Source organism: Plectropomus leopardus, chromosome 2 (genome assembly GCF_008729295.1).
Source record: "Plectropomus leopardus isolate mb chromosome 2, YSFRI_Pleo_2.0, whole genome shotgun sequence".
Classification (NCBI taxonomy): Eukaryota; Metazoa; Chordata; class Actinopteri; order Perciformes; family Serranidae; genus Plectropomus; species Plectropomus leopardus.
This window is the reverse complement of record NC_056464.1, coordinates 20423943-20447275: the sequence shown is the minus strand read 5'-3', so window position 1 is coordinate 20447275 and position 23333 is coordinate 20423943. Positions and strand designations below refer to the sequence as shown.

General features: G+C 37.7%; 1 protein-coding gene across 4 annotated transcripts in view; it reads left to right on the top strand.

Annotated features, from left to right (window-relative positions):
* The window catches only part of LOC121956315 (AMP deaminase 2), a 38798-nt gene extending 17091 nt beyond the window's left edge, over window positions 1–21707 (top strand). For 3 of the 4 annotated variants that reach the window (XM_042504476.1, XM_042504461.1, XM_042504484.1), the window contains 17 exons: window positions 7754–7884; window positions 8242–8372; window positions 9071–9139; window positions 10581–10692; window positions 10788–10974; window positions 12052–12190; window positions 12272–12361; window positions 12444–12573; window positions 12724–12918; window positions 13491–13622; window positions 13724–13887; window positions 14582–14708; window positions 14797–14960; window positions 15076–15196; window positions 15511–15684; window positions 15787–15897; window positions 17867–21707. In XM_042504476.1, coding sequence (XP_042360410.1) covers window positions 7754–7884; window positions 8242–8372; window positions 9071–9139; window positions 10581–10692; window positions 10788–10974; window positions 12052–12190; window positions 12272–12361; window positions 12444–12573; window positions 12724–12918; window positions 13491–13622; window positions 13724–13887; window positions 14582–14708; window positions 14797–14960; window positions 15076–15196; window positions 15511–15684; window positions 15787–15897; window positions 17867–18082 — 2393 coding nt within the window. In that variant the 3' untranslated portion in view covers window positions 18083–21707. The remainder of the gene's footprint in view (window positions 1–7753; window positions 7885–8241; window positions 8373–9070; window positions 9140–10580; window positions 10693–10787; window positions 10975–12051; window positions 12191–12271; window positions 12362–12443; window positions 12574–12723; window positions 12919–13490; window positions 13623–13723; window positions 13888–14581; window positions 14709–14796; window positions 14961–15075; window positions 15197–15510; window positions 15685–15786; window positions 15898–17866) is intronic. The other variant, XM_042504468.1, reaches the window with a different exon arrangement.
* The last annotated feature ends 1626 nt before the right edge of the window (window positions 21708–23333 follow it).

Below are 23333 nucleotides of genomic sequence, written 5' to 3'. Positions count from 1 at the left end.
AAAAGGGTCTAAAACTAAGATGGATGCAGTCAAACTTCATCATGAAGATTTTTAAAAGAGACTGTCATGTGCTTAAGTTAGGGCTGTATCAAATAGTTTGAAGCATCACTCGCTATATTGACGTCAAATTCTAAATCCACTTTCAAATGCTGAGCGTTTTTTTTTTTTTTTGGGGTTTGATTTTGTTTAAAATTGGTATTTCTGCACAGTTGCAGACTGTTGCACTAGTAGTATTACTGTTGAAGGTTCCAGTTAAGGCCTCATAGGAAGGTTTTTTTCAACTTGTGTGATCCAGATATGTCCAGTAACTCCAGAGCAATGTTATATCCATCATAACATTCTTCTTCAGTCCATGTTTGTTGGCGTTTAGCCTTTGAAAAATAACATTTTTACTGCAGTCAAAAAACTGTAAAATCACAAAGAGAGGCACCCCCCTTTAATGGGTCTAGCAGCAGTTTAACAGCAACATAAATGACATTTATTCATTAAAGAAAGTGAATTCAGTAGAAAAATAATTTATTTAATCCAATTAATTACTTTTTTTTTTTTTTTCAAATAAAGGATTTATTGGAAAAATGTAATAGACGCTATTATGCTATTACTTTCTATAAAGCCCTGGCAGTTACACAAAAAAGAAACAAGTAAAAACAAACGCAGTTAAACATTACGACCAGTTTGCCGCAATCAGACAGACAGAGCTAGACACATCCCTGAACTCATGGAGTTATGTCAGGGTGTGTCTAATTTAAACAGAGCTAAACATGAAAGGGGAGGAGAAGCAGATGTTTGCTTAGCACAAAAGTGAATTTCTCCCTGCAGCTACAGCCACCCTCACCTCTGGGAAAAACACACCCAATTAACAGTTAATGCAAAATAAAATGACATTTTCCTGTGAGAGTTGATTCCTTGTCACTTGGGTATAAAGCCAACAGGAAGAAGCCCCCTGACATTCGGATATCTGAGTGACCACAGTGACACATGGGAATTGCAGACTGGTATTGGGAGGTTATGTGCAAGAATAAAAGTATAATTTCTCATTGTTTATTTGAGACATGAACTGGTAAAACTGTCCATAAAATTTTGCTTGCTGTACTGAAATGAGGTAAAGAACAGAGCAAATAGTGCCACAATGTGTTCGCTGTCCCTTTGCTATTTGTGTACCCAGCACTGTGTGCTTAATGAGTTGAAATCCATACAGATGAGGCCAGATGCATTCACCAAAATGCCAGTTACCTCCTGTGTTGTTATTGTTGTTGTGGTGAAGACTGTCTCTTTGACAGTGCACTGAGAATAGTCATCTAACAACAAGGTCTGTTTCTAGCACAATGTGATGCAGTTCATAATTTGGTGATTTAATCAGTAAGCATACTCATTACTCGGCAGTTATCTGCCAGTTTAATTTCTACATTCATCCTATCTCTGTAATTGATGAGCAGAACTGAAAGGAAAGTGCTGTTCTTCTCTGTAGTGGCAGCTAAATCTCATTAATTCTCTGGATATCATAATGCTTATCATCACAGTGAATGGCTCAGCCAATAGGCCTGTTGGGGAAGTTTTGGTAACAACGTGGGTTAAGTTGACTAGTTGTTTTGTGGTCTATATAAACTTTTTTATATAAATATTAAATATAAATTTGCGTTATTATACATTTCATTAGAAAACTGAAACAATTTGGGGTTTTTTTGTAGAAAATGGAAAAATAAAATAAAATAAATAAACTTAACACAAACAAAACAAATTATGGTATAAACATATAAAAAAAGTTACAGCATTAAAAAAATATATACATATACAGACAATAATATGTGTGGGTGTTTGTGAACTGATTAACAAAACAAACAAAAACAACAAAAAAATGCATGGATTAATTGAACACTAATTTGACTACAGTGTGTGGTCAGATGTTTAATGATGTCTGTGTGTTTGACAGCAGATAGAACCAACCTGTAGTGTTTTTAAGATATTGTCATAATTTCTCTTCAAGTGGAGTCCATCTCCTCTCAAACACATCTTCCATATTCCTCATTCTGTGAGTTCCCTCTTCCATATATTTTACTTCTTGAATTGTATTTTTCCAGTTAATATATTGTGGGGTGTAGTTGTTGTTTTTTTTTCCAGTTTTTTGTTATTTGCTTCAGTGCTGTGATTCTGATGATTTTTTAGATATTGTTCATCTTTTCCCATACTAACTGGAGGTTTTCCAAGTACAATATGCTCTGCCTTTAAATGCAAAGGTTTTTAAAATATTTCTTCAGGAAACATATAAACCTCTAACCAAAAGGTATTTAATATATCACATGTGTAAAAGATATGTATATAATTTGCATTGCTTTCTCCACAGTTTCTCCAGCACTGAGAATTAGCACCTCCTTTATATTTAGAGATAATTTATTGTGTTAGAAAGTATGTTGTATTTATTTTCCAGGCAAATTCTCTCCAGAAAAGGAACTAGTTGTTTTATGTATTTCATTGAACATCTGTTTCCATTATTTTTGTTCCCGTCTCCTCTTCCCATTTTCTTTGCACATTGTTTGATTCTTCCTCTACATGTAAGATTTTATATATACTCCCCATAGTATTTTTACTATTGTCATTATGATATTCCATAATGTATTTCAAAAGTGTGTGAATGTTATGTATATCTTTTATTTTTTTACTTTTTAAATAACTCCTTATTTGCAAATACCTATAAAAATCATGGCTTGGTATATTATAATGTCTGGAAATATTTTCAAAAGAATCCATGTCATTATCTGTAACAGTTGCCAAAATCTAACTAATCCCTTTTTTGACCATATTTTGAAAACATAGTCGCTTTTATTTGGCTTAAATTCTGGATCTCCAGCAATTTCATTCAAATAGATCATTTCATTTTCTGTAATTTTCTTTATTTTAACATATTTTTTGGTTTTTTTAACAATGTTTTTGCAGTATTTGCTTCGCAATAGTTATTTATCGTACTTTCTACTTTATTTCTACCAAATATTAGTGAACTTAGGGATTGGACTGAGTTCATTTTTGTTACCTTCTACTTTTTCTGCCTCACTCATCCCTGTCATTAGATGTTTTACCTGGGCTGCGTAGAAGGTGTCTAAATAAACTTTAGAGCATATTTCATAAAAACAAATAGTCAAATTGCTATAGATTATTTTGATCATGGAATATTTTCATGGATCTGACTGTAAATTGCTTTGGACCTGAGGGACAGGGAGGACGAGACAAGCTGGAAGGATTTTATTGATCTTTATAGAGCAGAGGCTCTATAGACAGACTCTCGATGACTGTCTCTGTGGTAGGGTTCAAAAGAACAGGTGGGTAGTGTATGTGGGCGGTGTGCAGACTCAGGTCCCAGGGATGTGAGAGAAAGCGGAGATGGAGAGCTTTGTCAATAATGCACTGGGCACAGAAATTAACTCACAATGGCTACATAAAGATAGAGGGGTTGAAGGAATTCATTTAAAAATAGATAAGACAATGCACTCCCGCAGTAAACAACATGTTTGAGGTGAGGCTTGAAACTGGGTGACTTGCAATCGCATGCAATCCTCATGATCTGCACAGTGGTTTGAAAAAGAAAAACCAAAGTGCTTGTGCCAAGGCTTCACAGAAATACTGCCAAAAAAAGGAAATGTGGGTGTTTTGTCCTCTTGATCCACACCGTCTTCCACAAATGAGTCGCACAGATTGAATTTGTCTCAAGGACGAGCCCTCAGTCTACAGCCTAAGTGTTTATTTTTCTTATGGTAGGACTCCATCATGGCCCAGAAATCAAAAGCATGTGTCTTAATTGATGGTGTTAGATCCATCTTTTAGACATAACACTGTCAAGACAAATTAATTATACCCTTTTCATTTCCGTCTATTTGCTATTTGGACTGTTTTTTAAATTAACCATTAACTGAATGAATTATACAGGCCTGTATGACTAAATCTTCCCCATCATAAACTTGCTAGTGCCTCTGTTGTTGTTTTGATGGCCAGTTTCTTGGTTGTGTTTTTGTTGGTTTTGCATGTCAGTTGAGTGATTTTTGAAAAGAGATTTGACAGTGCCGAGGAATATGAACCAAAACTCACAGAGAGAATCTGTAGTGCAAAGTTTCCTCTGCTTCCCTTTCATTGCTTTTCCTATTCTTGATTTTGTTGTCTGTTGAGTTTCTCCCGTTCGTTCTTGTTTTGTGTACTTTTATAGATCTGTCTGGAAAGTTTATGCTCCTTTCTACCCATCAAGCCAGTTTCGTATATTGCCTAATATGACATTCAGGCACGATCATTAACCTCAAGGGGCTTTACAATCTGTACTGCATATGACATGCTCTATCCTTAGACCCTAGACTTATACTACCATGATGTCACTGAGATAAATAGAGTTGGGGGTGCTGGATTAAGAGTCATCTGTAGTGGACAGCCCAGGGGATTACATGGATGCTATACTAGGGATGACTCTGTTTTGTGTGTGTGTGTCTATGCTTGAAGTCTGTTTGTCCATGTGAAAGTAAACATGTCTTTATATATACACACGTGTACACTGTGCATATAATCTGATAAACTAGTCATGCTGATATTAGTTAATCGCAAACATGATTGCATAGGTATATACATATGTTGGCCGTAGTAAGAAATGTCAGTACCAATAAGATATGGTTAGCCTCATTTCCATTAAGCAGTCTGCTTCAGCTCAGTTCAGATTGTCACACAGTGGAACAAATACTTTTATGTTTCCATTGTCAAGAGTTGTGGATGGTACTTGTGGAACCGTTCCACCCCTCTGCAAGGAACCTAGTGCACTGAACTGATACCAAAAAGTGGAGCTAGAAACACCATTGGTTGGTCAAGAGAGAGTCAAGTTAACATACAAAAAGCAACTATAATGAAAGGTGGTTTTGCTGCCTTTTCATCTTTACCAGTCATCATGTAGCTATCTTTAGACAAAGAGAAATTATTTAATTCTTTGTACCACTCAAAGGCTACTGCAGACAGCCACCAACAACTTTTGAGGTGGAATGTTTTCTTGTTAACCAACTTATTAATTGTCAATGTGAGAAATTCAATACACCTTAAAATATAACAACTTTTACCATTCCATTAGTTTTTATTGGCTCTCTTGCTTGACATACACTTTGGTGATGAATAAATCTTTAGGTGTTTAAAAAAAATTATATGAATTTTAACCAGATTATGCAAACTGCAAATGTTTGATTTCCTCACTTGAATCCTGCTCTGTGAATATTTATTGAGGTGCAGACATTGCTGGTGAAGTGAACTGTCTGCGGTGGAAATATAAAACACACACCCACACACACACCCTCATCTACTTGCTGGTCTTGTTTCTTTCTTTGTGTTTTTTTTGTGTTATGTTCTGCAAGTAGTATTATAGCGTAATTTAATGTAGGCTCATTGTTCCCACTTTTTTTTGTTTTGCTTTGTTTGTTTTTGTTCACATTATGTACATGCCTTTGCACTTATTTATAAGTACACACTTATATATTACTTATACGTTTAAAAAAAGCTAAAAAAAAAAAATAAAAATAATAATAAAAAATAATAATAATAAGGAAATGCAAAACATGTACATGTCGTTATGGGTTATGCATGGTTCTGCAGGCACAATACCAAAACTGTTTGGTGTAAATGCAGCTTCAGGGGTAATTTAGGAAGTGTTGCCAAAGTTTATTTATCAACGATAACATTGTGTTCATAGTATATAATGTGATTGCAGTTCATTATAACTCAAATTTATGGAATCCTTTTCACCCAGTACTCTCATATATAGATATCTACCTCAAAAATCCAGCATTGGTTAGGCTGTAATGTTCAAACCCTCCTTTATGAACTTAAGTGTATGATTGTCAGCAGATCGTGTCATCCTTTAAAACTTATGTGTGCAGCATTGAAATGTTTTACACTGTCGTGCTACTATTGGTATACTTTGGAGAGTTACCCTCTGTTCATTCCTAAATCCACAGCCTGGGAGGCAGACAGCAGATGGCAAAGACTAATTGTCACAGGCCAGACATGGCAACAATAATGGCACCAATTTTAGAGGAGAGTTAACACACCACTCCCAAAGCCAGAAACTTATTATGAGTGGGTGAATTACTGTGTGCACATAACTATGATACTCTTAGTTTAAATTATGGTTCTTTGAAATGCATGGCTGTCTTTAGAAAGTAAACAAGAATAGCACATCTGAGCTCTCAGTATTTTGAGACAAGGGTATTTTGTCTTTCAGTAGTTCCCTTCTAGTCTTTGGTTTAGTCTTGAGTGGAGCTGGCGTCATCTGTTTCCAGCAGGTCTACAGTCGTGAAGGCCCCTTTGTGTCATTCTCAGGTGTGTGTGCTCGTGTCAGTGTGTACATGTGGGTTAGGATAATTCTTTTTCAAGTGAGTGTGCATGCCTGGGTGATTGAAGTGACACAGTATCTATTGGTACAGCTGTCTTTCCTTAAGCCGGCTTCTGTTGTTGGACATAATACAAGGATTTTCATGCAGCCACTGTCACCAGAGCTTTGTAGGTAATCATCGTTATGCCCTATTTGCATTTGTTCAACTCTTGGCTGACTGTTTGCAACTGATGTCTTTGTGTTTGATGTCCTCAGTGTAGCTTATAATAGGCTAATGTATCCATGTAGCAGTAGGAAGGAAACAAAGGAAGTTCTTGCTCAATCCTGAAAAGTTATGTTATGTAAGTTATGTGTTACAGGAACTTCTGTAATAACTTGGTAGAGGATATTGGTTGACTGTTTTCTAGTTTTACATACAATTAAGTGACAACAGGAGTTGTTTGCATTCACTGTTTGTCCAAAGTCTATTGTTTTTAACTACATGAATGTGTACTTATTTTAGTTTGAAAGATCACAGGAGTCAAAGCTGTGCACACATAGTCTGAGCCAAATGTTTGCTCGCTAAAATCATAGTTTTCCGCACTCAAACCACCACACGTTGCAATCTTTGGTAAACCAAATGTGAAATCTATTTTTGTCTGTGACAATAATACTTAACTAGCTATTTTTTTTAAACATATTTGTCTGTCTCTATTTTCAACCAACTGTGAAATTATGAACAATTCTTAAGTTTGCAGAGAGACTGGCATCATTACTATTGAATTAGCTGTGAGCTGGAAAAGCACGCAGATGGCCCATGTGTATCTGAATCCCCAGGTCTGCCGTTCCTACACATTGCACATGATGTTGTGTGCAGTTGGCTGTTACACTGTGACTAATTGGACACTACAAAAAGCCAAGTTATAGCAAGAGGTATTGTAGGTTGCAAATTCTCTTCTGTCAGTGCTGTTTCAATGGTAAACATTACCTGTATGAATTATAGACTTTAGGAGTCCATCAATCAATCCTTTCTGAATAAGCACACACAAAACATAGTATTTTGTGGCTTCAGATGCAGAAAATTAAACCAAGTAGCTTTCTCTGACCACAAAGAACCAGCTTAACATATGAACCATGTAGAAGACAGTGTAAAATTACTTTAACTTTGCTGACATGTTGTATGGCTAAGAAAATGTGCGTACTACAGAAAAATGTGTTTAAATTCCCACTGAAGTTCAGTTTACAAATGACAGCAGTACTACATTACATATTTTCCAAAAATTGTTGCCAGTTTGGGCAGTATTATGTTTGAAAGATGGCACCCGTGTAGATGTTGCTGTGATTGTTAGGCACATTTTTTGCAGTTTGTTACCTGTCTCTGTGACTCCATGTGTAACTGTCACATACTGTAACTCTGTTTCTGTCTGCCCACAGACCTGTGTGGTGCTTCTGGGCCCAAGCCCCTCAAGCCTCAGAGATCACTTCCAGGGACGCCTGTTTCTCTCTCACACTACCCAATTGACTTGCGAACATCCATGGAGGAAAAATACAAAGAGATTGCCGAGGTAGGAAGTCCAAGCCATACCGATAATGTTCTTAGATTGCAAACACACCACACTGGACCGTATAGAAAAATTAACAACATGATAACTCCCAAAAAGTAAAGCCCAAACATCTAGATCATGCAAGAGGCCATGCTGTACATTATTATCATGATACTTCAGTCACAATATAAATACTTCTGCATCTTAACGTTTTGTGATATGCTGAGTATTGTGAAAACATATATTGAAAAACATATAAAACATAAATAAAACATAAAACATATATCCAAAGTCCTACATATGTCTGTAGGTGCATCTAAGTTGACCTGTTGTCCGGTTTTATGACACCACAAATAATGTAACTTATGTTTACAACAGGAGCTGTTCACACGCAGCATGGCAGAGAGCGAGATGCGAAGTGCTCCTTATGAGTTCCCTGAGGACAGCCCCATCGAACAGCTGGAAGAGCGACGGCACCGCCTAGAGAGGCAAATCAGCCAGGACATTAAGTGAGGAAATGCAAACAAACTGCACAGACAAAACCGGTTAAATAAACTCTTTACATTATCTCAGACAGACAGCACCCTCCCCTGTCTCGACCTTTTACACACACGCACCTTTTACACGCACACATGCTTACCAGCTTCAAACATGCCAATTTGTGGGCTAACTAACCCCAGCAGCCAGCTAACAGGGCTAGCCAGCACATTGCATCTGTCCTGGTGGTCAATCTTCCTTTACACAAACCTTTATAGGGAGGTGGTTTCTGTCTCTTTGGCAGGGGACACTATCTGCACCTTTAATCCAAATGTTTGGGTGTCATGCACTGCTGCAAGTCCCTGTTTACCAACCCGGGTGTACTACCACTAACCTATGTTATTTTTCTGTTTGTGTCAGTCTCTTCAATCACTTAATGCCTGATATGCTTTGTGTGCATATGTATGTGGTGTGTGTGTGTGTGTGTGTGTGTGTGTGTGTGTGTGTGTGTGTGTGTGTGTGTGTGTGTGAGAGAGAGAGAGAGAGAGAGAGAGAGAGACAGAGACAGAGAGACAGAGAGAGAGTGCTTGTCTGAGAGTTTGTTCATGTGTGTGCTTGTGCATATATTATGTCTTTCTCCCAATGTGTGCTTATGTTCTTACTGCCTCTGATGCCCGTCTGTCCCCTGCCTTGCCCACACTATCCTGCGCCGCTGCATATCACCCCCAAGGCTTGAGCCAGAGATCTTGCGCCGTGCCAAACAGGACTTCATGAAAATCGACAGTGCTGCAGACCTAGAGTGAGTGGGACCTGCCGCAGTATGTTTGTTTTGTGTCATGATTTTTGTCTTTGGTAGTTTTTTTTTTTTTTCTTTCCGCAAGTCATCTCTATTTTTGCATGCCACTACTTCATCATTACTATGTACTTGTCAGTGCCTGGTTTCAAAGTATTGAGGAACTCTGGAAGTGTAAGCACTTTTCTCCAGAGCCAATGACAGATTATCAGCACGTTAAGATGGACCACATCTTCCCCCTGGTGGTGACTTGATAAATGTACAAATGGATATCTTGTTCTTTGTTTTTTTTTACACTATTAAGACAAAAGTCTCTAAAGTTTGAAAGTCTAAAGTCTGCATTTACACATTCCATTAATCTGAATTTATCTTCCTTTGTTTTCTTGGTAATAAAACTTGTGCCTCCTTTGAACCTTGAGGAATTAATTGAGCAGCTCTGTAGGTTAACTGCTGAAGTTAAAAATTTAGATACCCAGACTTCTCACTAGCTGTTCTGCCATTTGCTCAGTGGGTTTAAAAAGTGTCATCACTTGTGTCAATCACTTTTTGTTGGCCTAATTTAAAATTATTTTTATCTCCAGTGTCCCAAAGCAAAGACATTTTTTAGAGATGTTTGCAAATGTATTAAACTGAACTGTAACACACAGCACTAAGTCATCTACAGTATCTATGTTACCAAACCCTTCATAATTACTGATGGAGTTTAAAGGCGCTCTTCTTAAGTCGTTCCAGTTTTTAGTCATTCCAGAGCTCATGTTGCAAATTCAGTTGACTGGACATTATTTTTAGAGATAGAACTGTTTTTGAGACATGCATCTACAAAAGGATATAAAATGAATATATTTCTAACTTTAGTTAAGTTCTTTTAATACTGTCTGCCATCACTGTAACACAGCACCATTGAGAAGTGTTCACACATTCAAGTTTCTCTTTAATTGTTGTCTTTGTGCTTCTGTAAAGCCTGCTACTTTACTAGCAGCATTAATAGGGCCTGTAAAGTCTTTGAAAAGTCCTGGAAATTGATGCAAGTACAGAATTCAAACTGTTAACCTTAATGTGTACAAAGCTGCAACATGTCAATCACAGTTTCTGATGAAGATACTGATACTGATGAAGGATCTGAACATGTATGTAAATAGGCAATTTCTTTTTTTGTGTAAAAAAAAATCACCTTGTTTATTGAGTTTTGTATTTTGATTGAAGTGAATACTGAATAGTTTTCATACCTGTTGTTTTTAACAATAGATCGCACTAAGCAGCTGCTAGCTATACAACTTCATAAAACCAATAATATCTGAATTATTGTCTCCATCATGTACTTTCCTGTGTATATCCATCCACATGGTTGCTGCCACATAGGATCCTCACACACAGTCTATCATACACTTTCCATCACTGTGTCCTCATCACTCATCAACTCTCCTTTTCTCTCTATATATCGTTCAAGGTTATTGAAGGAGAAGAGCGTGGACACTGTTGACGATGGCTTTAAGGAGGGGGAAATGCCAATGGAGAGAGAGTACCAGCGAGTCTCAATATCCGGAGAGGAAAAGTGTGGGGTGAGGAGGTTTTTTGTCCAGAAGATATGAATGCTATTTCCATCAGCATTTTAACTTAAACTCTTTTTCATTACTTTGGATTGATATCTTCTCAGGTGCCCTTCACTGACCTGGTAGATGCTGCGAAGTGTGTGGTGAAGGCATTATTCATCCGGGAGAAGTACATTAAGCGATCCATGCAGTGCTTTTGTAAGACCACAGCTCATGCCCTGCAGGACCTCGGGATGAAGCCTCTGGATCTGGCAGACTATGATGATATAGCTGAAACCCCTGTAGATGCTGGTATCTCATTCACACAATAAATGCATAAATTGTTACATTTGGGAAGAAAAACAATCAGAGAGTGTATATCAAAGGGTTTTTGTTGAGTCCCATAGGGATGACTGTCATATTTCATAAGGAGCCAGTGATGGCTGAGCCATAAACTTTGAAACTGTAGCTGAAACAAGGTGACAGCGCATTTTTGGTTACTCCATATACAGTAGCATAGGAATCCTATTCTGGGAATTCCTATCAACAGAGAGGCTACAAGCATTTCAAGATTACCTGCCCCTCTTCTGCAGGGGAAGCTTGTTTTTTTAATATTATACCTCAGAACACCAGAAAAGGTTCCATCATAGGTGTACAATGTTTAACTTGAATTTGAACCTTTGTTATATCAGACCTTCATCAGAAAACACATGGCTCAATGATAAACAGACAAAAGTATTTATCAATTCATTGAGAGAATAAGTTTCAGATTAATCAATGATAAACTCTAGCACTTGCCCCTAAGAACCAATCAGACGAGTGTCTTCCCACTGGACTCTAGTCCTTCTTCTCTCCTCAGTTCCCCTTTTTATAACAGTAATATTAGCAACATGTTTCAGCTTTCTGCAAAGTTGTCTCAGGATTTATTAGGATCAAGGTAACATGAAACCTTTTTGAAAGAGCTCTTCCAGGACCGAAACTAATGAGCATGTGCAAGCTTGAAAAAACTTGACAGTCTAAGATGAGCCTCTAAGGCAATACATAAATGAGTACTGTATATTGATGTTTGACAGGTAGAAAATACCAGAAAGAAAGTAAAGAACTTGCTGAACTCACCTTCTCCCCCACCAGCTGAACTAGTGGGCAAAACACTGGGCATAAAGTGTGTGAGAAACACTCCTCAGTATGTGTTTCAATATTGTGATTCATTTATTGCATTTATAATCAAGATCTGACTATCAAATGAAAAGACAGTAGTCACAAGGGACTACTATGTAATAAAAATCTCTTTTCTGAGCAGTTATCATGGCATTGTGCAGATGATTTTCAGATAATTCTTTTGTAGCAAGGATTATGAAACATAATTACTATCAATTTCCTCTTTTCCAGATGCCCCAGTCCACCCTCCTGTCTCGAAGACACACCCCTATGACAAGGACCCCAAGAATATGCCCGCAGACACCGGATATGGTTGCAAGATGGTGGATGGAGTAGTCCATGTCTACACCAAGAAAACCAACATGGACAAGTACGTGTTTGTACCAGCAGGATGAAATGTGTTTATTTAAAAAGTGAGACTGTATAACTTTTATGCTGTTCTCTTCTTCAGAAGCATAGAACTGGACCTGCCCTATCCTGACCTGACAGAGTACATTGGAGACATGAATGTTATGATGGCCCTCATTATCAACGGCCCAGTGTGAGTGCTTCTTTGATACCATCTTTCTACAGACGTGTGTATCTCTGTGTCTATGTTAAATGACACAAGTCTGTGTTTACAGGAAGTCTTTCTGCTACCGCCGCCTGCAGTACCTGAGCTCTAAATTCCAGATGCACATCCTCCTGAATGAGATGAAGGAGCTGGCAGCTCAGAAGAAAGTTCCACACAGAGACTTCTACAACATACGAAAGGCAAGAGCCAACAATTGGCAGTCAAAATCAATGTAGCGCTGCTATTTTGATAGCTACAAAAATTGGACTTGATACATTCAGGACTGAACTTGACACTGAGGTCTGAGGTCACATCTCCCTCTCACATATTCTGCTCTGTCCTAACTCCAGGTGGACACACACATACATGCATCATCCTGCATGAATCAAAAGCACCTGCTGCGATTCATCAAGAGAGCCATGAAGAAATACCCCGAGGAGATCGTTCACATCGAACGAGGCCGTGGTCAGACCCTCAAAGAAGTGTTTGAGAGCATGAACCTGACTGCCTTTGACCTGAGTGTAGACACCCTCGACATGCATGCGGTGAGAAACAGGAGCAGCAATTTCAATAAATACCTGACCCACAAAGTGATCATTTATATATCAGTTACTCGCGCCATGTCGTGATGAATTTGTGAAGAAAACAGTGTTTTTGTTACATGCCTTAACAGTGAATGAAGAATCCAAAAAACTGAGAAATTTCTTGATGAATTGCAGTAAATGGGGACTGCTTTTAACAACAGCAAAACTGTAGCAAAACAAGAAGCGCACTTGAGCAAGCGCAAGCGTTTAAACTCTGCTCATGTATTTCATTGAGTTACCTGAGTCTGCTACTTAAATGTGAAAGGGTTTGAAATAGTAAGAATTTAGCGAAAATTTCTGTGTTATGGAAGGACTGAGCATAAGAGTGGATGAATGAGACTTGGATTATACTGCATGAATTGTGTAAAAGTTTGTAAATAGCTAATTTCATTTATATTTATTGTGAAAAGCAGGCCCATTTTAATTCAAAAAGAATGTCCACTATTTGGGACTCGTTCACTGGGGAGGCATGCAAATTTGTCCTAACACGAGATGAGTAATTGATAGTTTGACCTTTTTGCTTCACTTATCAGGACCGCAACACATTCCATCGATTTGACAAGTTCAACGCTAAATACAACCCCATTGGAGAATCCATCCTCAGAGAGATCTTCATCAAGACAGACAACCACATTGAAGGAAAATACTTTGCGCACATAGTCAAGGTGTGAAATAATTCATATAAAGTATACATGCACCTCATTCAAATTATTTATTAATACATAAACAAACTGACACATCAATATCTCCTGTTTTATTTATCCAGGAGGTGATGTTTGACCTGGAGGAGAGTAAATACCAGAACTCAGAGCTACGTCTGTCCATCTACGGGCGCTCCCGGGACGAATGGGATAAGCTGGCTAAGTGGGCCCTCAAACATCGAGTGTACTCTGATAACGTGCGCTGGCTTATCCAGGTCCCTCGTCTTTTGTAAGTTCTCCCCACACTTACTTTGCCTTGAAGGTGTTACATGTGCAAGTTTTTAAATTGGTGGGAGTTGAAAGAGAAGAAAAAACAAAGTCTGCGCACTAGATTATGCTTCCATGAATATTTAACATTATTACCACTGGGGTGACATTTTAAGCCACATGCTCTTCATCAAACAAGTTAAAAATGCAGACTCACACCATCAAATACTACTGCGCCAAGTCACCTGGCAGATCGCCTGAAAGGTCACCTGGTACCCAGTAGGCTCCCATTCATATATACATAAAGACAAAAACATTCATAGTTAATAACTTAACAAAATGTAGATTAGATATGTGATGACAAGAAAAAAAGAGATGAAACTGCAAGATTGTGCATATGCACATATACAGATAAATCTAAACATTTAAGTCCCATTTAAAAACCCAGTAAAAAAAAAACCAAAACATTACAGCAAGTGTTTGTGTGTATCAAGTATTTTTGCAACATTTGTAACAAGAATTAACATCTGCTCTGTAAGTATATGATAACAAGATATTAGTATAGTTTTACAGTACATGTTGAGTTAGCTTATATTTATTACAAGAGGATGAACCAAAAGGAATTAATTTATCAGATGCTTGCAAAGGACGTCATCCAGCCTGTAACAGATAACAGGTAACAGACTAATGATGCTGTTCTTTCCTCATCCCCCCAGTGACGTTTACCACACAAAGAAGCAGCTGGCTAATTTCCAGGAGATGTTGGAGAACATTTTCATGCCTCTATTTGAAGTCACGATCAACCCGCGCAGTCATCCTGAGCTGCATCTCTTCCTGGAGCATGTGAGTAACACTTCCAAGCTTTCCTGATGACACACACTCGAAGAGACTCATTGTTGTTGTTAATTTTTGGTCGCATATGTGTTAACAGGTGGTTGGCTTCGACAGCGTGGATGATGAGTCTAAACCAGAGCACCACATTTTCAATCTCGACAGTCCGCTGCCAGCCAACTGGACAGAAGAAGACAACCCACCCTACTCCTACTACCTCTACTACACCTACGCCAATATGACTGTACTCAATCACCTGCGGAGGTACATTTATACCACACAAGGATCCTTCATTAGACGTCGCATCCATTCATTTATTTAAAAAAAAAAAAACATGAAGGTTTTAATATTGTTTTTTAAATACATTTGTGTGGCACAGGCGGAGAGGCTTTCACACATTTGTGCTGCGACCTCACTGTGGGGAGGCGGGGCCAATCCACCACCTGGTGTCAGGTTTCATGTTATCAGAGAACATCTCCCACGGACTGCTGCTCAGAAAGGTCAGGACAGGTCATGCTGGATTGTTGATAAAAGACTGCTCTTGAAATGTTTGGTTTTATTGTGTTGAAAGAACACTGTTTTCACAAATGCTAGGTTGCTGGCTTAAACATTTCATGTTGGCTGAATTTTCCCTTTTTGCAGACTGACAGTGCCAGAGAGCTTTAATTAAAATCGATGGCAATTTTTAGTGACAATTAGATTGAATGGGACCGCATTGTATTTTGGGAAACATAAAAGCCTTCAATTATGGAATTACATAAAGATTAAGATTACATTTATCTTTCATTCACTGTCTGTATTTGACCTCCATCAGGCCCCGGTGCTGCAGTATCTTTACTACTTGGCTCAAATTGGCATCGCCATGTCACCACTGAGCAACAACAGCCTGTTCCTTAGTTACCATCGTAACCCGCTGCCAGAGTACCTGTCCAGAGGCCTCATGGTCTCTCTGTCTACTGATGATCCTCTTCAGTTCCACTTCACCAAGGTCAGTATGGAGGAATTTCTTCCCAATCTATAAATGACATTAAAGGTACAAAGAAGTGATGAGGCTGAAATGACATTGTCCTCTGTGTTTGTCTGAGCGCAGGAGCCTCTGATGGAGGAGTACAGCATCGCTACTCAGGTGTGGAAACTAAGTTCCTGTGACATGTGCGAGCTGGCAAGAAACAGTGTCCTCATGAGTGGCTTTTCACACAAGGTAAACTCATCTATACCTCTTCTCGTTTTGTGTATTTAAACCAGTAACATACCTAGAGTGGCCACTTTATAAGGCACACTTGTACAATGATGAATTTCAGTCAGGGCTGGACCCAAGTATTCTGTTATTTAGGTATTTGTCACACACAGTGACAGAAATCATCATTTTACCCAACGGTTATTAATGGATTTATTGACTGAGTCAAGCGATTTCGGTGTCAGTGTGAGTGTGAGCCCCCCCCGCAGCTCATCCTGAGTGGAGCTGTGTCTTGCAGCAGGTGATTTTCAAAATCTTCCATTAAGAGGAATTGCAGACAACAAAATTTACCAGACTAATTTAGAGCACTGGACACAGATTGTTGTACCACTGAACTGTCTGAGTTTTTTGTTCTAACTTTATAAACAATAGGGTGTCACAACCACTGTCAAGCCGTCAGAGGCACACCGGGCTCTCTGTCATGTCACACTCCGTGGCGCACAGGGTTTCTCTCTCCTGACACAGAAAACTGTGGGGATGAGGTGTGTTGCTACCTCACTGCAGGAGTTAAGCTGACCCTACCTGACGCTGAAGTTGAAGCGCACGGTCTCTGCGTCGCCCAACCGTTGCAGCATAAGGTGTCAGCACCTTGTCGGCACATTGTCTGTCATCCCCATTAAATGAATTACTATAACATTTTTGAATGATTTATGACGGCATTCTATACTAAGAGTTTTTTTTTAACGAGACACTATGATTTTGGACGACATACTGAAGTCTGACATTTGTTAAGATTGAGATTTTTCAATGACATACTACACTGTTTTCGTGATTTTCTTTTTTTTAAAGATTTTTTTTTTGGAGCATTTTCACTTTTTGGTAGGACAGTCTGAATTTGACAGGAAAGGTGGGAGAGAGAAGGGAGAATGACACGCAGCAAAGGGCCACAGGCCGGACTCGAACCCGGGCTGCTGCAGAAGCCTCAGCCATATGGGGCGCACACTCTACCAGTCGAGCTAGAGGCCGCCCCGTTTTCATGATTTTTTGATGATTTAGTATCGTATGACATTTTTCATGACTTGTTGACATACTATACTTTGAAGTTATCAATGATTTTTAATGACATACTATACTACGACATTTTTTTCTTAATTTTTGACGGCATAATATATAATAATATTTTTTATCACATAGTATACTATGGCGTTTTTTCATTATTTCTGACAACATATTATGCCGTGACTTTTTTTCGTGATATTCTACAAAATACCATACTCTGACGTTCACCTATCATTTTTGATGACATACTTTATTATGACATTTTATCATCAATTTTAATGACATACTGTACTATGACCCTTTTTGATGACTTTTTCATGAAATACTTTACTATGATGTTGTTTGACATACTATACTATGACATTTTTAATGATATTGCCATGACATACTATACTATGATGTCTTTTGACAACATACAAACTATAACAATTTTTGATGATTTTTCACAGCATGCTACACTATGACATTTTTTCATGATTTTTGATGAAATACTATACTGTCAATTTTTATTGATTTTTGATGACATACTATCAATCTTTCATTATTTTTGACGACATACTATACTATGACTTTTTATGTTTTTTTTATTACATGCTATAATATGAAGTTTTTTCATGATTTTTGAAGACATTTTTTGATGACATACTATTTTCTGATGTTTCTGTCATGTTTTTTTCATTAAATGCTATTTTTCATGGTCATTATTTGCATGACTTTTGATGGCATACTATACAGTAATATTTTTGACATGATTTTTCATTACATGGTATGATATTGATTACATACTATGACTTTTTTTTATTAGTTTTGATGACATACTATTTAGTTTTTCATGATTTTTGAAAGCATACTCTACTATGAAGTTTTTTGACAACATACCTAACATATACAGTAGTTCTGAACTTCCCACTTATGTAGCTTCTCTTAATTCCAGGTCAAAAGCTACTGGTTGGGCCCCAATTATGCTAAAGAGGGTCCTTTGAGCAACGACATCCGTCGTACCAATGTCCCTGATATCCGCGTGGCGTACCGCAGCGAGACACTATCTGAGGAGCTTCAGCTCATCATTCAGGCCGTGCGCACTGAAGAGCTGGACACTATCGATGAGGAGGACTCTCTATCCATGGGCCCCCTCCCGGGACAACGCTGAAATCACAGTAATCAGGACGTGTCCTGTAAACCCCTTACCCTGTGATCCACCCAGCATGACACTGAGGAGACATGGTGCGAGAGTTACTCTGTTGTATCTTACATTCATTATAAACACCAATCATCACTATAGATGTGTGACAAACAAAAGCCAAGGATTGAGTGCTGTCGGAGCATATCAGCGCCAACGTTTCTGATTTCTTGTGCTTGAATCATTTTTAGTTTGCAGGAAAGAATTTCAACCCAATTGTTAAAACTCCAAAATCGTGGTCATTGTTTTCTCATTCTTCTAACCTCCGTTTCTGCTGTTCTCTGTGACATGTTCAGTGACAGTCAGCATAATGAAGGTTAGCAGACATGACCACCGCCAGTGGTGAAAAGCAGAGAAACACCAGCCAGAGACACTCCAGGGCAATGTTGTGTTTTTCGCAGTCAAAGCGGCAGTGCGGCTCATCAAATAATTCCTGTGATTTATTCTGTTAGGCAGCGATATGTTTTGATTCTCTGGACATATTATGTAGCATGTAGTATCTCTGTAGTATCTCTGTAGTATCTGTGTACTACAGAAACACTGACAACCAGCACATTTACACTTTCTACACAGCAAACTTGCTCTCAGTTTTGCTTAACTGAACCTAGTGCATCTTTCATCTTCATTATACAAACTTCTAATGAAGGATTACAGATGCAGTTCTATTGAAATTATACAGGTGAAGGTTTTATGTACCCACACAACAAAATTTATCAGATTTCATTTTTTAAGCCACTTCAGCGGCTTAAAGATCTGAGATACACAGAAACTGAATCAGAGAGGAGAGTGTAGCTTCTGTCTGAAAGCTGCAGCGCTGGATATTAGCCATGCATCCTTGGTTTCAGATTTTTTATTTGTCAAATTACGCAAACAGAATTATTCTTCCATGATTTTAATGAGCTCAGAAAGTGACACAAAAGAGAGAAACTCAAAGCCCTTGAGTGAGGAGAGAAGCAGACTTCCTGTGCTTGACTGTAAACATTCCACAAACACTCGTCTTTAGCTGCAAAATGAAATCCAGTAAATGCTGGAAATTGTCTTGGCTAGATGGTGTATTTCTGTGGTAGAAGAGATTTTTTTTTTTTAAAAAAAATTGGGAAATGGGCATTGTTGAATTCAGTTACAGCACAAATAAGTGTGGATGGGTTTAGCGTTGACCAAGGACAGTGTCCTTACTGTTACCTCACTGGACCCTCTGTCCCTCCTTTGGTCCCTAATTTCACTCATTCCTTCCATTATAAACAAACCAGAAAGTCGTGGAGTTTTTTTCCCCTTTGCATGCAGTGCACTGTACATATGCACCAAGCCAAGACTTCACAGTGCCTTTTCATTTTTAGCTTAGGGCTAGAAATGCCCAGTATTTCTCTTTAACACCTATTTTCTCCATCATGCACAGTAGGCCTCTATACTGTATCCATGCAGATGGAACTAAAGCCACCTAGCTGCATGCTTGGTGTAAAATAGCTTTTTATCTTTGAGGAGGAAAATGAATTTGTCTCTAGTCCTCTGCTTATAAGTGCTATTCTTTGCATGCCTGCATGAGTAATGGATGGCAGGAGAGAATGAGTTCTTTACAGCGAGCTGTGATGTAAAGCTTCACTAATTCAGGGCTGCCGACCAGCTTTTGAGACAGAAATCTGTTTGCAGTAAAACAGATTTAAACTCAGCATTGTTCACCATGTAGAAACAAGCAAACCATGCTGGGACATGGTTAAGACTGTTGCATGGTTCTTGTAGCATTTTGTTCTTTAAACTCACCCCATTTCTGATAAAAGCTGGGATCACATTTTATATTGACTCATGTTATCACATCACTCTACCTGCCACTGGACACGGTCCGCCTCCCCATCAAACTGTGAGCATTCTTCTTAAACCTACTAGAGGCTACTGTTTTGCTTCATAGATGATTAGGATGAAAGATGAGAACCCGTATTTGTTCTCCTAGAATTAACAGTAGCTTCTGAGTGTTCAAGAGATGCACCAGAGTCGTGAGCTGAACATCCCGATACATGCGTGTATGTTGGATTTCATGTATAAAGTGTATTTTTTTAAAGGGGATATAGAGATAAGAGATTTTATATTCACAGTATATTGATGTCAAGGTTTAACACTCAGCTTTGTTGCTCTTGATCTTTGTGAATTAGCATTATGTCATGAAAATAGTTTTTCACCACAGTTCTGTTGGTGACCTCTTTCATTTGTTGATCAGACAGTATATTTGAATGTCTGTTCTGCCTTTTAAATATTACAGTAGCTTTTTTTTCTCTTTTAAAACTCTTTTATTTTATTCTGAGTTCATTATTACAGCACACTCATTGTTCCGCTGAAGGTAAATGATACATACCTCTTATTTAAAGTCAGTCAGATATCAGCCTTCTTGCACTCACACACACACACACACACACACACAATAACTAACCATTATTTTCATGTCACAGTAGTAGTTTGCTTTTTATTTTTGTGGGGATTTTTTTAACTGCAAAGACTCATTCTAACTATCAATCTACACTGATTGACCAATAGCAAAAGTCCACAGACTGAAGCACAAAGTGTAATTATGTCCAATTATTGCCACTTACAACATATGTTGTAACAACCATCTTGTTGACTATTGTAAGGTAATTATGGGAACAATTGTTTGAAGCCATCCGCCCTGCTGTGGTAGGTTATCACTGAGAGACCATAAGAACCTCGACTGACCTGAACCTTTTCCATCCATTCAGTGTCCATATTGTTCAGCTTTTAAACCTGTTGTTTACTGTGTGTCCCCGTCATGGTCTCTCGCTGTCTTTTTGAGTCACCACAGAGCCACTCAACACAGTGCAGCCTACCTCACCAATACTGATCTCCAATAGTTGTCATGATGCTGCTCTGCCTCAACAACACACCACAACTATTGATTTCTCTCACTTTTGATTAATCCACTTACCCATTTCTGGATTAATTGATTGTTTGGTCAATATTAGAAAATTATTACAAAATGTTGATTAAAATATCAGTAGCACATCTACTATAGATGTAACACATCTTCATATTTGATAAACTTGAACCAGTACATTGGTCATTTTTACTTTTTCGACCATCACAATTATTGCTGATTATTATTTTTATGATCAGTTATTTGATTAATCACAATAAATAATGAAGCATTGGAACTGATTCAAAAGAGACAGAACAGTTGAAATCGTTAATAGAAACATTTTTCTAATAGCAGTAACACCATGATTGTTTGGATACCAATAAAAAAACATACCAGTTATTCAAATAAATGTTTACTGCAAATTCACCGATTTACAGTTTACATGAATTTATTTCTATGTACTAAGTTCTCTGTGCATTAAATACAAGTATACTCTGATTCTCACACTTACGAGATGTTTGTGTTCAGCTTCTATTTTTTCTCATCAAGTATCTTTTTTAACACAGAGTTGTCACTTTTTGACATGGGATTTTTATGTTTTCCTAGTTTTATGTCCATTGATCTGTGGCCACATTATTGCCTGAAATAGATGCCAGTGTTTGACAGATTCCGATGCTTCTGATAAGGTACATGTTTAATGTATAAACGATGAAATAAAGCATGATTATTCACTAAGCTCTGTATTGTGTCATAACCTTTATTAACAGGTGACATAATGGCCATTTAGATTCTCATATATAGTATGTCGTTCAGTAGTTGATGAAAACGTCATACTATATTATATCTTTAAAAAATTGGTGAAAAGGTTAGCATGTCATTCAAAAATGGAAAAAACGTTAATTCAAAAGTATGTTATTCAAAAGCTGATAAAAACGTCATTGTAAAGTATGTTATTCAAAACTTGATGAGAAAACATAATACGATAGTGTATCGTTCAAAAATTGATGAAAACGTTATACTATAGTATGTAAATCAAAAACTGAATAAAACAAACAAAATAATTCTGTTGAAAATTTGAAAATAATGTAATACTATAGTATGTTGTTAAAAATTAATACAGTTGTCAGAGTATAATATGTTGCATAAAAATAGCATAAAATAGGATAAAATGGCGTGCCTAGAAATGCCATAGCATAGAATGTTTCAAAAACTGCCAAAAACACCATAGTATGGCATGTCCAAAAAACAGCCATACTATAGTATGGCAAAAATGTCAAAATATGGCATGTCTGGAAAACAACTGAAAACCATGTTAAACAACATAAAATGGCCTGCTGAGACACACCATGGCATAGAAAGTTGCAAAAAGGACCAAAAACACCCTAATATTTAACGTTGAAAAAATGACCGAAAATACAAGGCTATAGTATGGCAAAAATGTCAAAATATGGCATGTCTCAAAAACAGCTGAAAACCACATTAGACAACACAAAATAGCCTGCTGAAACACACCATGGCATAGAAAGTTGCAAAAAGTACCAAAAACACCATGTTTTGGCATGTGGAAAAAATGACCCAAAATGCAAGGCTATAGTATGGCAAAAATGTCAAAATATGACATGTCTCAAAAACCGCTGAAAACCACATTAAACCACATAAAATAGCTTTGCAAGATACATCATGGCATTGAAAGTTGCAAAAAGGTTAAAAAAAAAACATGTTTTGACATGTGGAAAAAATGACCGGAAATGCAAGGCTATAGTATGGCAAAAATGCCAAAATATGACATTTCTCAAAAACAGCTGAAAACCACGTTAAACAACATAAAATGGCCTGCTGAGACACACCATGGCATAGAAAGTTGCAAAAAGGACCAAAAACACCCTAATATTTAACGTCGAAAAAATGAGCGAAAATGCAAGGCTATAGTATGGCAAAAACGTCAAAATATGACATGTCTTAAAAACAGCTGAAAACCACATTAAACAGCATAAAATAGCCTGCTGACACACCATGGCATAGAAAGTTGCAAAAAGGACCAAAAACACCCATATTTAACGTGGAAAAAATGACGAAAAGGCAAGGCTATAGTATGGCAAAAATGTCAAAATATGACATGTCCCAAAAACAGCTGAAAACCACATTAAACAACATAAAAAAGCCTGCTAATAAACGCCATGGCATAGAAAGTTGCAAAATTAAAAGGCCAAAAACACCCATATTTTGGCATGTGGAAAAAATGACCGAAAATGCAAGGCTATAGTATGGCAAAAATGCCAAAATATGACATTTCTCAAAAACAGCTGAAAACCACGTTAAAAACATAAACATAAAATGGCCTGCTGAGACACACCATGGCAT